This window comes from Pholcus phalangioides, unplaced genomic scaffold (assembly GCF_987345545.1).
Source record: "Pholcus phalangioides strain wild (caught in Gottingen) unplaced genomic scaffold, Ppha-v1.0 ptg000007l_1, whole genome shotgun sequence".
Lineage (NCBI taxonomy): Eukaryota > Metazoa > Arthropoda > Arachnida > Araneae > Pholcidae > Pholcus > Pholcus phalangioides.
In genome coordinates this window covers 65,312,445-65,329,806 of record NW_028301600.1, presented here as the reverse complement: position 1 = coordinate 65,329,806, position 17,362 = coordinate 65,312,445, and the positions used below count along the sequence as shown (strand labels likewise).

General features: G+C 33.5%; 1 protein-coding gene across 1 annotated transcript in view; it reads right to left on the bottom strand.

The window, feature by feature from the left end:
• The window catches only part of LOC149085633 (glutamate receptor ionotropic, kainate 2-like), a 59,943-nt gene that overhangs the window by 26,099 nt on the left and 16,482 nt on the right, over nt 1-17,362 (bottom strand). Inside the window, exons 2-3 of the mRNA XM_089233793.1 lie at nt 5,684-5,839; nt 4,471-4,725 (exon numbers count right to left, since the gene is read on the bottom strand). Of these exons, the coding sequence (XP_089089919.1) occupies nt 4,471-4,725; nt 5,684-5,839 (411 nt within the window). The remainder of the gene's footprint in view (nt 1-4,470; nt 4,726-5,683; nt 5,840-17,362) is intronic.

The window sequence follows — 17,362 nt, the reverse complement described above, 5'->3', positions numbered from 1 at the left end:
TAAATGGCCATAATTATCACAAAAATACGCCAATGTGATGGACCCCGAATCATAATGATCGATATAGGGATATATAGGTATCGATATATAAGGTCAGCTAAAGCCCGGCGAAATCCCGAATTGCGGATGTCTTCAGCAGTGCTAAGGGTGACGGTAGTGCATCTGACTCCGTATTGATGAGACATAGTTTGATATATTTAATTATGAGGTTATAAAGAAGATATTTACAGCTACATATTTACATTAGATTAAGAGAGAGAAAAACGACGTGGATGCATCTCGTGTGAGAGCTGAAGCTGATCTGGTGTTCTCACACACGTGGCCCTTCGGAACCTCCGAAGGGGCTTCCGGTCACGTGATCATCTCGTGTTTCAGTACAGAATGTACTGAGATTGTTTCACGTGACCAGAGCGTACTTGGTAGGAAAGCCAATGTGGAAAGTATAATAATAATAATACAAATAAGAATACTGAGTCTCTACAGCAGTAACATATACACAGTGTCCCGGAGGTCCTAATGCAGCCTTTATCTTATCAACCGTTCGTCGCAGAGGTGGGTGGTTCCAATTTAAAAAATTCTTAAAATGTGGTCAGAAATCAACTTGTACCAGTTTTGAGAGTCCAAATACAGTGTGTCACAAAATCAAAAATATAAATTTTCATGTGCTCACCTTTCATCTAACTTCCAATTACAAAGATTTTGCCCTGTCTTTTCTGAGCCCAACCAAAAACTCACGTTTTTAACTGCAATATTCGCTGAGATATTTAATTAAAATATCGGAGAAAAGTTTGGAAAGAATTTATTTATTTATTTATTCACGTCTCAACAGGCAAGGATTTCCTAATTACAGAGATAGATGGACAAGAGAAGAAAAAAAAACAAAAAAAAAAAACACACGAGTGGAACAATAGAAATACATACGGAAAAGCATAATAACATGAATATTCAATACTTACACATTACTTTTAAGAAATTCTCTTATAGTTGAATCGAACATATCGGGTTTCACATCTCACTGATGTGAATATTTCGCACATCTCAAAAATAGGGGACCGTCGTAAAATATTTGTTCGGGGTTTAGGGAGGCGAAAAGTTCGCCGAACAGGCCTATTTCCAATTGGCACAAAAAAATCAACAAGTTGAAGAAGGTAGCAGTCATCAATTATATTATTGACAATTTTATACAAAAAGCGATGGTAACTCCTTTTTCGGCATTCCAATGATTCGAAATGGAAAAAACGTCGCAGTTCAGTTGTACTTACGTTATTGATGTAGACGTGAAATTGCCTGTAAAACATGTAACGTAGAAATCTGTTCTGGACTCTTTCTAGAATCAGTGAGTCTAGATTGTTGTGAGGACTCCATATAATAGTGCAGCACTCTAGTTTCGGGAGCACACAAGTCCTGAAAAGTGTCGCGATTGTAGCGAAAAATATCATAAGTAAGGGAAAGAAGCGTTATCCGTTAGTTTATATGATGTTCCCCCCCCCCCAACTATTCTCAGGTTTTTGAATTCAAATATCTCAGCGAACATTGCATTTTGAAACGTGGAATTTTTTTGTTGGCCTCAGGAGAGATAAAGCAACGACTTTCTTATTGAGTATATGAGCACAGGGTATCAGTATAAAAACTTAATTTCTTTATTTTAATAACTGTATAACCCCTTGCAATATGAACGACTTATCTACACGTTACATTTACACAGATACATTTTCTAATTTTTCTAAGTATGTAAATCTTCAAGGAAGTATGTCTCTAGGATCAACGGTTTGTCAGTAATTTGCGGCAAGTACTGTTAGCTACTCACCTTGTATATCTTTTTTCTATTGTATTCAGTTTTGTTAGTTATCGTCCAGTATTTGCGTAATGTGAATGTGTATGTGTTTGTTGCAAAAAAAAAAAAAGAAAAAAAAGAAATTAGGATCGATAGTGATCATATTCGTGAACAGCAATGACACTCTATAATTGGAAATTTCCAATTTATTTTCTGCGCAAAAAATATCCATACAAGCATCACCGTAGAAATATATATGAATTATTATAGCTGCAAGTTTTGGACAGAATGATAATAAGCGTCTATCGATCGGAAAATATTTCAGGAAACCGACGAGATCTTTTTTTTCACGACAGACAATGATATAGAGAAAAGAACAAAACCTTTCTCTACGACTTTCGAAAAGTTCGTTCACAACGGAATAAACTGGAAATCATTTATTTCACGTCCACTCAAAGATCTTTTAACGGGAATTTTTTTCTTTCTCCTATATATATATATATAAGTTGAAGTGCAACTTCAAATACCCGTAGTTTAGTGTCCTCTGCCAAAGAGTAAGTTGGACAACCATTCCTTTCACGATGCTGTTCAAGAGGTACTCGTGGTCGCTTTTACAGGATTTTGCGAGATATTTCTTTTTCAGCTTTTCTTCTACTCTTCTTTGTCGTAAAAAGTTCTTATATATATATATACATTACGAAGGAAATGCGGACTTTTCCTTTTTTTTTTAATCCGTAATTCCTCTCTGGCTTTTCGAAATATTCGTTGGTCGATTGTTCCGTCCGTGAAAAGAATGCCACGAAATTGAATTCTTCGTATATTTCCGAACGTTGCAGGTAGATGGCAGAAATATTCGATACGGCTAAAAGAAAAAACTGAAATAGTTTGGGAAAGTAAAAGAGTTACACAGAGCCACTACGTGCTACCTGAAGTAAAGGAAACAAAAATTCCTTGATATATATATATATATATACGCTCGGGAGATTAAATTACGTAAATTGAGCTCAGTTTTGAATCAGCTCTATTGAAAAGAATATAGCTTAAAATCGAAAAAAATGTTATTTTCTGTATTCAAGTTTATAATTCTAAAATCATTTAATAAAAATGTCATACGATTTAGGAATTATTAAATTATAAAGAAAGAATGAAACTACAGGCGTCCCTCGCTTAGCCGATTAAATGGTTCGCCAAAGTAGACGCGTAAGGCGAAATCGTGTAGTGAGTTGAATTTAACATGGCAAAGATAGGAATAGAGGTTGGTTTTCTTAAGAAGGATTAAATCATTGAACCCAACAGCTTTTTTTAATGAATTAATTTTTCAAACTTATGAATAAACCCTTTGGATTTAGGCAATATGAAGGAATTAAATTAATACTTTTTTTGTCTTCACTACTTCTGATTGATTCTAGTGAGCGTGGATGCTTTTGTCCTGACGAGCCTGGTAATGAAGGCTGATAACTCTTTTTTAATGAAACAGTCGAGATTCGGCTGACAAGCAGTATTTTTCGTCTCCTTATAAAAAATTTAGTAGCAAAGCCAGAAAATTCCGCATATTTCTCGCAAATATGAAAATTTTAGCTTTACTGGAACCGTTTTTTTTAATTAAATTTCTCATGGCATTGTCAATGTGTTACTAAACGTCGTTCATCAGTGATATCTGATGAGTTGTATCTGAGAATTTCTCTCAGCTACATCATCAAATCCAACGTATTTCGTCGTCAAAGGATTTAACTATGTTATATATATCTTCCATTTGCAAGCCCATTTTCAGGATTGACGTTAAACTTCAATCCGAATTTTGCAGTTTGGAATTCCTAAAATCAACTTTTAAGAATCGCGTAAAGCGAGGGATACCTGTATAGCATTTTATGAGCAGCAAAATGTGAATGATTGATTGAAAAATGTTTACAATCATAATAAGAGTTAGTCTCTCGACTGAGGAGGCTTTGTAACGATCTGAACTGGATAAGTACTGCTGTAGCTCTGATGGTAAAGGTTTTACATGCTTATAAGACGGTTGCAATCTTATAGTACTGTACAGTAAAATATGATGAGAAAGTGATATAGCTATTTACTGTAAATATCTTCGCTAGAAAGTAATGACATTTTACATATTTACAGTATAAGCATCTAAAAAAGGAAAATTCTTAGACTCTGTAACCAGAGGAAATGGCAATAATAGTTTATAACCCTAGCGTAAGTTTTGATACGCAATAAGTGTCGTCAACCAGCTCAATTCATTGGTCGAGTCATTTGAAAGAATAATCTTCATTTTTTTATATCAAGTCTTCGAAAATTTTTGAATGCCCTAGCTAGCCGAACGCGTTTTCGTATTGTCTCTCAGTAATACTTTAACAACGACAGTCAAACTGTCAATCAAGAAAAGAACTAGTAAAGACGAAATTACAATCAAGAGTTCTGCATCTTAGCGTCTGACTTGCTCAGCCATGCTATTATTTTGTTCACTGAACAACCTGTCCAGAAATGTCAGAATAGTTTTTACAGGGCCCCCAGGTCAGCGAGATCAGATGGTCGAATATTAACTCTTTCTTTGAAGACAACACTCATTGTGCATCGGAAAATACGTTAGAATTATGAACTTTATTTAAGAGAATCTCAGCTATTTGAATGTTACATAAAGTATAGCCTGTTATGCATTACTAATACTACTACTACTATACATTACTATATATTACTTTCAGTATCTTCAAAAATAAGAGTGTACGTTTTCCAGCCAAACGCCGATACGAGATCCAAATATCCTCTTCCTAACGTTGGAAGATGGGGATAGATGCTGATAGTATAATTTTCGGCGACTGATGGCCATAGATCGGGACCAGTGTGTATATGAGGGACGTGGAATGCTTCAGCTGCAGAACGAACCAGCGAAGAAGCTGCCGCTGAACTTGGACCAAGAATAGCTACGACACCTTCTTCTAGCAGAGAACATACTAAGGAACAAAAGGAGCACTATTTACAACCAACGTTTCTTTGAAAAGGTACAATTGTTTATTTAATATTTGTTCTAAAAAACTAAACTGAAGCAATACTAGAAAAAAAAAAACTTTTCAAATCCGAGAATTCCTTGTTTGTACGATTTAAATATTTAGCGCAACGAATAAGTAACAATAATTTTGAGTTGGAGGAACATCAGAAAAATAGATAGAACCTACGATGGCGAGATTTCAATTTGAAAAGTAACTAGATGCATTAATAACATGTGACTTTAACATAAATTTTACATTACTGAAAATGAATTGTAGTTTTTGAGGTCGGAAAAAAATTAAAAGCATGAGGTAGCGAATAACATTTTACCAAAATCGAAATGTCCAATTAAAGCAATTAGACATTTCATTTAAACAATTTTATTCCAAACCCAGTTATTGTACATCATTTTTTTATTGGAAGTAATTGTTGAAATGAAGAGCTTTAGTCTTTTAATACTATGTCAGATGTTATCTCTTTTTTATAAAATTTTTACTGTTATTAGCGAATATTTTCCGTACATCAAAATGTGTAATCTAAATTAAGCGAAAGATGATTGAACTAAAAATTCAAATAGCAAAATGAAAAATGTCGTCGAATGTTTTTTTAAGGACTTGAAATCTTCTTCCATTCAGTAGATAAACTTTAAAAAATAGATAGGAGCGTCAACTTTTCTATTTTAACTATTCAGTGGATTTTATAATAATCATACATCTCTTGGCCTGGTCTCTTTTTTTTTGATCAAACTAATATATACTGCATGTACAAAGTTACGTACATTTGATCATTCGTTTTATATAATAAAGATCTCAATAATTCTGTCAAAATTTTCAACAATTTGTGTGAAAGCTTAGAGTAATAAACTACTACACATAGGAAATTTAAAAAAAAAATGCAAAAATCGATAATTCTTAGTGTTTGTACCAGCTTTTTGAGCATGAAAGCTATCTTCCCTCTCAATGCGCTTGGCATGTGCTTCCAGCCGAGATGTTTTGAGTATGCTGATGTCACCGTTGATTGATTCTACTGCATTCATAAGAGCCTTCTCCAGTTCAACGCTATTCGTATCAAATATGGCTCCTATAATTGAAAATAAATATCAAAAGAAAAACTTTCTCAGTGCTTCGGACTATAATAATGAGTATATTTTATTCATTGGATGTATCTGAGAGATTTTAAAGCTTATTATTAAATTCTATCTAATCTACAATGCACTCATTGGTTATGTTTTATGTTCTCACATGTAGAATTATAAATTGTCAAGGGACTTCAAACTTCATCGAAAATTTCAGAAAGTCGAAAAAATTCAGGTATGTAACTATTGCATAATGAATTATCAATATATTGTGAAAATAAAATTTAATTATATTTTGAAAAGCAAATATTTTAACTAATTTATGAATTGATTAAAATAATTCGCATAACACTAAGAATCGTTATTTTGTTTTTTTTTCTTAAAATGTATCTTTTTCCCTCATTAGCACAAAGGTTATGAGAATACAAAAAATACTTACTAGAGAAACAGTCTTGTTGTATGCGCAATAGTTTTTTTTATCGTTCTTATTTATTTATTTATTTCTAGTACATCGTAGAAAGACAAAAAGAGTAAAAAAATGATAATTTCCAAAGACGTCCGTGATAAGAGGGACCTCGTGTCTGGATCCGATGCAGCTGTCACAACATTCTCTTTTAAGAAGAGTTCACTCAGTGTACAATGTATAAAAGAGAGCTGGAAGGGCAATCGAATGCTAGGTACACGGAATAGTTTTCAAGAGAAGACGGAGTAGCATTTACATATATGCAAATACGTGGTTTTCAACCTTTGCAACTCATAAATAATTCAACGTCGTATTATTCATCTACTAGGAGCAGACAATTTGTACTTTTAAAAAGATAGCGCTCTTGGGTAATGATCCCTAATCAAAAAGTATAAATTTTGAAATTTCAGGTCATAAAAAATGAAAGAATACGTAACTTGGATTTAAAGTTACGAGCGCGAACAATATGACAAAGTCATGATCCTTGAAGTTCTATTCTCTCGCGGTTTTACTTGTTTTCTTTTTATGTTTAGCATAATGGGTTATTTGGAATTTATGATGCCAAGTTCTGAATTGCTCTTGTACCTTGCAATTTTGGGCATTTCTTCAAAATTCGTAGAAGATTGAGGAATTTCTATTTCTTAAGCACAAACATTTTTTACATGTATTTTTACATCGCAAAAGCAAAAGATAAAATTGTAAGTTCGCGCATTCTTGTTGGCCAATGTCAGACCAGAATTTGTTGTTTAGAAACGATTATGATTTTAGAAATATCCGTGCTCGTTAAGTAACGGGATGGGTGTCATTGTGGGTCATTTCTTTGAAATAAGTGAGATGATCATATCTTTTGCAACATAACTTTCAACTTTATACTATTTCTTTTAGATTTACTGTCAATCGCTTCGTATCATAAGTGTTGTAAATAGTGATCAAGATCTTTAGATGGAGATGCTTTAGTTTTTCCATTGATATCTTGTTCACTATTTTATGTCTTATTATGTTTCCCTATAGTATTCGTATTCTCAGTCGTCTTCTACGACAATTCCTATTGCCAAAAGGCTGAATATTTTAATTTGGTTTTCCTGGAACTCCTTATCCACCCATATACACATACTTTACACATACTTATTAACAAACCACATACGTGAACCATAAATTAGGATGTCTTTTTTCAATACAATTTGAATCTTAACGCTGGCCCGGCACATTTTATTAAAATAACCGTTGATCATCGTTGCAATTTCACTTCTAATATAATCACCGACATTTGATCCAACTTCAGACTAGGTACAATACTCGTCTCTGCAACGTCAATTCTCATTATATACAAACTTTCTTCACATCCATTAGCTAATTTGATTGAACTCTGTTATTAAACAACGTCTAAAACTGAAATCCGACACAAGGGTTAGTAACATTCACTCATATAAGTAACTGAAGGAGATTTTAGTAAATATGTTGAAAACAACTATAAAATGTAATTGCTGTTAAATAATTAGAGAAATTATAGAAATTAAAAATTTTATGAAAATTATGAATAGTTGTTTCATCCAAACGATAAAAAATATTTTACGTTTTCTTCATGGAAATATATGTTTAATAATGACATACCCGATGATTATCATATATTTTATCACTATTTCCTTTAGTAAATTTAAGAAAAAAAATTATAGCTGTAAAAGCTCTCGATAAAAGTTTTCTGATACCCTATTTTATTAACTGCTGTGATTGTTTGTTATGTTTCATATAACTATATAATAACTATATGTTAATATAGTTATTATATAGTTTAACTATATGTTAATATAGTTATTATATAGTTTAACTATATGTTAATATAGTTATTATATAGTTTAACTATATGTTAATATAGTTATTATATAGTTTAACTATATGTTAATATAGTTATTATATAGTTTAACTATATGTTAATATAGTTATTATATAGTTTAACTATATGTTAATATAGTTATTATATAGTTTAACTATATGTTAATATAGTTAATAATTTTGAATATTAAATTGACACCAAGTTGTACGGCTTCTTTACAGCAAGCTTTCTAATCCAGGGTAAACAACAGACTATCACAATTATTTCTGGCTATCAGCATTACAGTCTTTCCCGCGGCGATGAGATGATAGAAAGCATAATGAAATTTTCATAACATTTGAAAACGTAAAAATTCATCTGATTCAAATCCAATTTGAATCTGTTTTTGTAAACAACACACTCTTTTTCTAACACAACCCTTTTTCCTAATGGACCTTGTTGAGAATAATAACTCATATTTTTTGTTCTGAAAACCCCGCTAATGAGCACTACAAAAGCGGAAAAGAACATTAATGGAACTATACAGGGTGTCCTGTAAGTTCTATAATTCGACCTTTGTTTCATAAACCGTTCGTCTTAGAGGTACGGTTGCAATTTAAAAAATGCTCAAAATGTGTTCAGAAAATCACCCTGAACCAGTTTTGTTAGTGACGGTACAGCGTCTCATAAAATGAAAAAAAAATCGATGAAATTTTGTATATATCCCCACTGTTCTGTGATTTATAATTAGAAAGTTGTTGTCACGTCTTTTCTGAACCCGAAAAACACACACGCGCGCGTTTATAACTGCAAAATTCACTGAAATATTTTAATTCAAATTGAAGAGAAAGGTTTAGAAGGAACAGTATAAACTAATGGACAACGATTCTTTCGCTCATTTATGCAGTTCTGTTTCTATCTTCTCCCTGATTTTTTAATTCAAACATCTCAGCAAATATTGTTTCGAGAAACATGGAATTTGTTAGTTGGATTCAGAACAGACAGGTAATAACTTTCTAACTGGAAATTAAAGGAAGGAGGGGTATGAAAATTTAGATTTTTTTTATTACGTGACACAGTGTATATTCACTCTTGAAACTGGTACAGGGTAATTTCTGAACACATTTTCAGCATTTTTTAAATTGAGCCATACCTCTACGATGAACAGTTGAGTAGATATAGGCCGAATTAGAAGTTACAGGACCTTGTATACAGACCTGAATTTTTAAAACATCTGAAGGCCAATAAGAATATGTATGCTGGATTAACCCATTTGTATCCAGTTTTGAGTACAGTTTTACAGGAAAACGTATGTGTTGTAAAGTTTGTTCGGATCCGCTGTGGTGGCCGAGTGGCCATAGTGATCGACTCGCATCGCAAGGACACGGGTTCAAACCCCACAGTCGCAGGTCGGCTGAAATTGGTTCTCAACTTCGAGGCACGAATGCGAGTTGATCTCCTCGTTAAAAAGTTTCGCCACAGAGGGAGAAACGGGCCGACAACGGCACAGATATGCAATTATTACACTTCATTCACAATTTTAAATATAGATGGCAGCACTAAAAACTCACACGCAAAACAATATATACGCACTCAGACTGCTAGGTACACTCACACTTCCGGCACAAATAAATCGGTAGTAAATTGCTCATGGCGATAGATCGGACTTGAAAGAAAGAAAATTTTCGGTGAAAAAATACTCGTGAGCACAAATGGGTTAAAAAGGAAAAATGGTAATCTACAAAATTTGATGGTGGGATAGTTAGCGAAAACATGATTAAATGTTTTGTGCAATTTTTTGAATCGCAAAAAAAATCAAAAAAAAAAAAAACATTTCGTAATATAATATATTATGCCGTGGAAAAATAAGCCAGCTATTAATACCCTAGAACTGAAGGATAAAAAAACTCAATTACGAGAGGAAACAAAGGATTACTACCAGCTAAAACTTTATGTAAAGAAACTAACGATTCAATTTTCCGCTCGTGATAACGGAGAAAAGATGGAGAAAATTGAGAAAAAAGTGCAAGAATCATTTGGAAGAGAGAAAATAGGACTCGATTCCTATTTTTATTAAACTTTTATTTTCCGTATCGGGAATACAAAACTAATCAAGATAGCGATAATTCGTTTTCCTGTCCTAAGTAAACAACCCTGCGGCAGTTTTTACCTTAATGCATTCATTTTTATTCTTTACTTCTGTCAACGTATATATATAAAAACTGCTTTCACGAAAGCTCGGTCGAAATAAAAATGCGTTGACAAGCAATAAATGAAAACTTCCTTGAATTAAGCTCATTTATTTTTTCGTCAGGAATTTCTTTCAAATTTGCAATTTGTCCCAGACTATGGTGAGGTTTTCCCGACAAATTAAAAATTTTATCAAATTAAACTAAACTACCCGAATCTAGGAATTTATATCCATTTAGACATTGATTTTTGAATATCTTTTGAGTAATATTTGGTAATACAGTGACACCTCGTCTAACGAAGACAATTCGTTTTGGAATCACGTTCGTAAGCTGAAATCTTCGTTAGTCGAAACGCGATTTCTCATAGGTTTCTATGAAAACTCGTTTAAATTAGATTCAGGTATAGCCCAAAATTTAGAGACAAGTTTATTTTTATAAAACACCAAGGAGCGTTATAAAAAAACAAAAAATGATCGAACGCTAAAATGAGCAGCTCCGAAATTGGATAAATGAGAATCTGCAGGAAGAGATTGAGATACCGAGATCTTTTTATTTTACACAACATGCACACAAACAATGCCAGCTTTTTTAGACTAATGGTGGTGTTAGTTGTGTGCATATTGAGTGAAATAAAAAAGGTATTGACATAATCCAATCGAGTTCGTCGGTGTCCCCATCCATTTGTGATTTGGACCGCAAATTTCTGTGTCTGATACATGCAAATGGAAGAGATAAACTCCTAGAATGTCCAGACTACTCAGTTCGATGCTAAGAGTCTTGCACCAAAAGAACGCGTCCTCTAAAAATATAGGCTCCTTTTTTTCCCAATTCACTTCCTATTTGCTGAATTTTTCATTTTATGTGAAATGGTTCGAAAACTTTCAGAACGAGAAGCAGAGTTACATCTGGGAAAAGATTTTAAGGTGAATATAAGTTAGTCGGGCCAGAGTGACAGTAATTCTGATGTGACGATTGCCACTAAAAATCAGCTCACGACGCGGCTGTTTTTATGTTAGCCATGTGCATCTATATCAATGAATTAGACGAATCCGTATTCGTTAGCCGAGGCAGAAAAATCGCGAAAAAATCTTCTTTAGCCTAAAAACTCCTAAGCGGAGGTTAACCGTATTTCTATACGAGTATTCAATTCTTTAATAAAATTTATCGTTTTATCTTGCTAATTATAAATAAAGAAGTAGAAATTCATACTACATGCATATTTTATATTTATGCAGATTTTTTAGAAAATGTATTAATATATTTTACTGTTGAACTCAGTGATAACGAACACGGTTGTAACGACACTTCGGTTATGACGTCAATAATCGACTGTTCTGATTAATTATAGGGCCGTCTTAACAGCATCACAGCCTCCTCGGGCAAAGTGATTCTTTCTTATCTGTCCAGAAAAGATGCGCTTTGCACTAAAATACTTATCATGGCCTAAAAAAAGTTCTTTTTTTTATAAATTGAAACAAAGTTCAAATTTCACTCACAGGTGGTGCTGAACTCCACATAAATAAAATGCAACACAAACAGTGAATAATTAATGTTTATGACAATTAAATCTATATAAAACTATCACATTTCAATATGAGCGACTTTGTTAGCTCGGGCTACATCTGAACGAGTGAAATGGTTCATTGAAAAATGTTGAAATATGGTAGTTTTATGTGTAGCGCAAATTGTCATAAACATTAATTATGCAGTTTGTATTGCATTTTACGTGTAATGTCGAATTTTTCGTTTTACAGTGCCACCTGTGAGTGAAATTTAAACTTTTTACTTGTATAAAAAACCCAAAATTCTCTAGACAGTGATAAGTATTTATTGCGAACCGCATATTTTTATGTTAATTGGTTGATTTGTTATTTATTTTTTAAATGCGTCCAGGACTCGTCCCCCCTGCATATTGATCAAAGCATAATGTCGATTTCACATGGATGTCACATGCAATGGTGCTTGTAATTTATTTAGAAAAGATTATCCTAGATATACTACACGACACTGGTTCTCAAACTTTCATCACCTGCGGTTCCCTTGTCCAATTCATGATTCGATCTACGGCTCCCCAGAATAGTTTGGTAGATATTTTCACTTATAAAGGAACCACTGGAAGCCGAAATAGGAACACAAATGAAGGTCTCCAGCTCACCGCGATTCTCCTGCAAAGATTGACGCATACTAAGAGAAACACTATTGCACGGTAATTAAGTTTTTGCATTCGCTCCTCGTACAAACAGTAAGTTTTTTCATCAGATGAATAAGAGAACATTTAGTAAAAATTAATCGTTTTAGACTTAGTATTGAAAATATCGACACATAACATTTACGATACAATTATCGGTATAAAGGAATTGTGGTTTTCTAGAATATTCACGACTTGTTTTAGAAGACTAGTTTTAATAAGACGGTCTTAAATAGAATATTTACATGAAACGTAAGTCATTTGTTTTCTTGCAGTCGTGTCTAGATTAACAAACTTGATCCGTTTCTCTCTAGAGCTTCGAACTGATAAGAAATGTAAGTTGTTATTTTGCAACGGTTCTAAAAGAATTTCCGGTATTTTTATTTACATATGAAGAAGATGGGACGAAGATGATTATGGGAGGAAGATTTAAAAGGAGAAACGATAAACAGCTTAATATTTTACTAGTTGTCGTTCATACATTTAAAAATTAAAAATACAAATGAGCATTTGAATCTGAAAATAAGTGCGCAAAGATGAATAATTTTAAAATTCGATATGTTATGCAGGGATTGATAATTTATTTGTACCGTAATTAATAAAAATTCGACTTGTGCAGATAAAAATTTCAAATCTCAGAGCTGAATATCCTGAAGTGATTTCTACTTCAGACAAACAGAAATATTATATACTCATATAAAATAAAACTAGATAGTTGATAATTTCAAGAGACTTTGGAAATGTATCGGATAGCCCTTCAAATATAATCTAAAAATCGCGATTAAAAAACTTATGTTGTATTTTGATGGTATTAATTAGTAGATTCATGAAATAACAATGCGTATGTTATATTTATCTATTTTTTTCGTGGCTGAATCAGAATTATTTTTTTAGAAACAGCTTCAGGCGATAAGCGAGAGTCGAAAGAAAGCATTTGAATTTACAAAGGTATTTTTAACCATGATGGTGATGGGGAAAAACATGTTTAATTTTCTATTTTTGTGAGTTTTTCTGAAAAAAGTAAATAACTTGAACCAGAAGAAAAACACACACTTATTTTTTCGAGTTTATTATTTTCTATTTTACATGAGATGTAAGCAAATAATTTTAAACGTCAAACACGAAAAATTAATGCAAATCTGTTTCTGCTATTTTGTTTAAAAACCCATAAATATGAGCTCATATCATGAATGAGTGTTCTTCCAAAAAAAAAAAAAATTGGGAAAATTTGCCAGAGGAGAACAACTCTCTGAACACGTATCTCTTCATCGGTTGAAGTATTGATTTGTTTATTAGCAGAAAAGACATCTATTTTTAGCACTAACTCGTTTGCAGATTTTGTCAGGTACTGAAACTTGTTTAGAATAAGATTTAATCGATGAGATCATTCATGCAGTGTGAGTCGATATCATCATATCTTGTCGATGATGTGTAATGATTAACGCCGAGAAAGTCGAAATGAGCCAATCGTTGAGGCTTTCATCTTTGTTTATGCCAAGAGTGTGTATGGTGATGAAGGGGCAAAATGAATTATGGTATTTTCTGGCATATATATAAGACTCACCTGAAAAAATTCTGAAGAGCAGGTGAGTGTTACACGTTGGTACCAAGTGGGGTACCATTGGGTGTACAAAATGTAGACCAAAAAATAAGAGGAACTTCTAACACGTTGATAAATATGCATGCGGTATGCAATTTTGTATCTAAGAACAAAGGAAAAAAAATCTAAGTGCAATTACAAATGCAAACACAAAAGGCCACAACAGGCAAATTGCCCAACGAGGTGACTGAAAAAAATATTCCCATAAAAATATGTTCGTCAATTATAACCAAAATACAGCAACCCAGTATAAGAGAATATATGCCGAAAAAAACTATCAATTAACAGTATATAATACACTGCCCACGAATAAGATTATGGCTGTCTTATGTGGATAGCTTCTCGATTTATCCCAATATAGAAGAGTTGATCCACTTTGCCCAAGAATATTTAGAAGACACCAACGAATAAGGCAAATACACAAAAAATAATAAAAGTCCTAATGCATTTCAACACCAATGGGTGCCGTCTTCAGAGGAAAAATTTAACCACTAGTTTCGCTGACCGAGTTTCCCATTTAGGTTGAATACCAAATCTTCACGCTGACCACGACGTTTGAAGTGAACAGACGTACTTCTTCCGCTGAGCAACCGAGCGTGAAAATTTGGTATTCAACCCAAATGGGAAACTCGGTCAGCGAAACTAGTGGTTAAATTTTTCCTCTGAAGACGGCACCCATTGGTGTTGAAATGCATTAGGACTTTTATTATTTTTTGTGTATTTGCCTTATTCGTTGGTGTCTTCTAAATTATCCCAATATGTTTATCAAATTATATTTCAGCTGTTGAGTTGAACATAATGTCAGCGTAGTTCCATGTCAATTATAAGAATAAATTTTGATGATTCTTTGTGATTTTGCTGTGTTTCTTCAGTTCATGGTGAATTAATTGATGAAAAGAATTATGATCAGTGGATCAATTCAGTTGAGAGCTGAAGCTCAAGAGAGATTAATTAGTTTGTAACAAACTATTACAACCAAAACTCGAGTTAAAGTTCTCATATTTTTCATTTTATTTATTTTTTTATGTCAATTTTTGGTACATCTAGGAGATTAAATAGGAGTAATATTAATTAATTAAATTGTACTCTCGAGAAGGGGAAGAAACTTTTTAGGAAAGGAATTTTCTAAGAAACCGTGGATTGAAAGAAGCTATTTTAATATTTATTGGAAAATTTGAATAAACTCATTGTTTTAAAAAAGTGAGAACAAAAGATGACAAAAATATCCATAAGTTTTATCTTTCTATTGCTTTATAAAATTATTTTATACTTTTTAATGAGCATCTGTAGTTGAAATAATCGACATTTCAAATATAAGGAGATGCAAAAATTTAATTTATTATTCCGACTTTCGAATAAGCAAAATTAGTCATCTAAGGAAAGAAAAAAAACAGTATTTCTTTGAATAAGCATCGCGTTTCAAACAAAATTTATATCCCACATGTAATCACTGTTTTATTATAATTCAATGAAATTTGTCAAAAAATACTTATTAAATGCTCAAAATCATTTTTAAACAGAATTCTGTTGATTATGTTCGATAGCCTGTTTCAAATACAAATACAAGGGCCACAACAAGCAAATTGTCCAACAAGGTGGCTGAAAAAATTGGCCATAAAAGATATGGATGTCAAATATAACCAAAATACCCAACATAAAAGCATATATCCCAAAAAAAGAAAAATATATAATAAACTGTCCATAAAAAGGGGATTATGGTTGTCTTATCTACGTATGGATAGATTCTCTCGATTTACTCCATTATGTCTATCGAACTTCTTTTTAAAGGTGTCAGTTGTGTTAAAATTCGCACCCCCCGGAGGTAAGGTATTCCATTTATTGATAACCCAATTAGAGAAAAACACACTGTGACACCACAATCTGGCATTATCCCTTACTAAACAATATGGTGTCCCCTTGTCGAAACAGTTGATTGACGGTGTATTAATAACTCGTGGTCCATGCTATCCATCCCGTTGAAAATTTGAACACTTCGATCATGTCCATGCCCCCCCCCCCAACACTTGCGTTCCTCCAATGTAAACATATTCAAGAAATCGAGTCCTTATTCATAGCCCTAGCCTTGTGTGACAACACGAGCACGCTTCTCTGCACACCTTGAACCAAGTCTATGTCCCTTTGTAGGTTTTGGAGACCACCACCCTGTATATAATACACTGCACATAAAAAAAATTATGGTTGTCTTATCTAAGTATGGATAGCTTCGATCGATTTATCCCTCTATGTTTATCTCACTTCTTTTTAAAAGGCAGAATTGTTTGGAATTCATAACCCCGGAGGTAATCTATTCCATTTATTAACAACCCTATTAAAGGAAAACTCCCTGCGACACCACAACCTGGAATTATCCCTTACTGAAAATTCAGCGGAAAATCCATCCCGTTGAAAATTTTAAACGCTACTATCATATTCCCCCGATACCTAGGGCCTCTGTGGGGTTGGGTCTTGTGGCTTACGGGCCGGGGATGCCTGCCGGGCCCGAACATCAAGAGAGTTTTTCCAGCATGGCCCAGTTGGCAGGTAATCTGTTTCAGAGCGAGGGCCATGTTTGGTGTTTGCATAGCTCAAGCCCCATGTACCAACAAGAACACGCGTAGCGCTCCGCAACCTCACGATTAATTCTGCCAAGTGGGTATGGTTTTCAAAACCGTACAGCATACTCCAGGCCAGGGTGAACTAATCCCTGAAAAAGCGGAAGAATGATTTTAGAAAAACGCGAAGATAACTTTTCAAGAATAAAACCGAGCATTCTATATTTTTTTTTTTACCACCTCTGAACAATGCACACAAAACCTAAGCCGATCGTGAATGAGAATTCCCAAACTGGTGACTCTAGTTGCATCCGGGATAGTGAAACATTCAACTCGTAAGTGAAATGTGGGTTGCTCCAACCAAAATTTGTGACCATGAACTTGTCAACACTAGAGTTCGTGCTTCATTCATTAACCCATGTTGTAATCATATTCAAGTTCGTCTGGAGCTCCCTATCGCTTGGATACCCGACTATCTCTATTAGTTTAACGTTATCTGCGAATTTGCTAACAATGTCATCAATACCCTGATCAAGTGTATCTGTAAAAAGTGAAGAAGTATAGGCCAATTACACTTCCTTGAAAACTCCATTCTTCACACCTGTCCAATCAGCAAATATTCCCCGTTAACCATCACCCGTTGTGACCTATCTCACAACCACACGATTCTATCAAAGGCAATCCGACAATATTCTATCCAAAAAACTCAGGTGTCCATTGCAT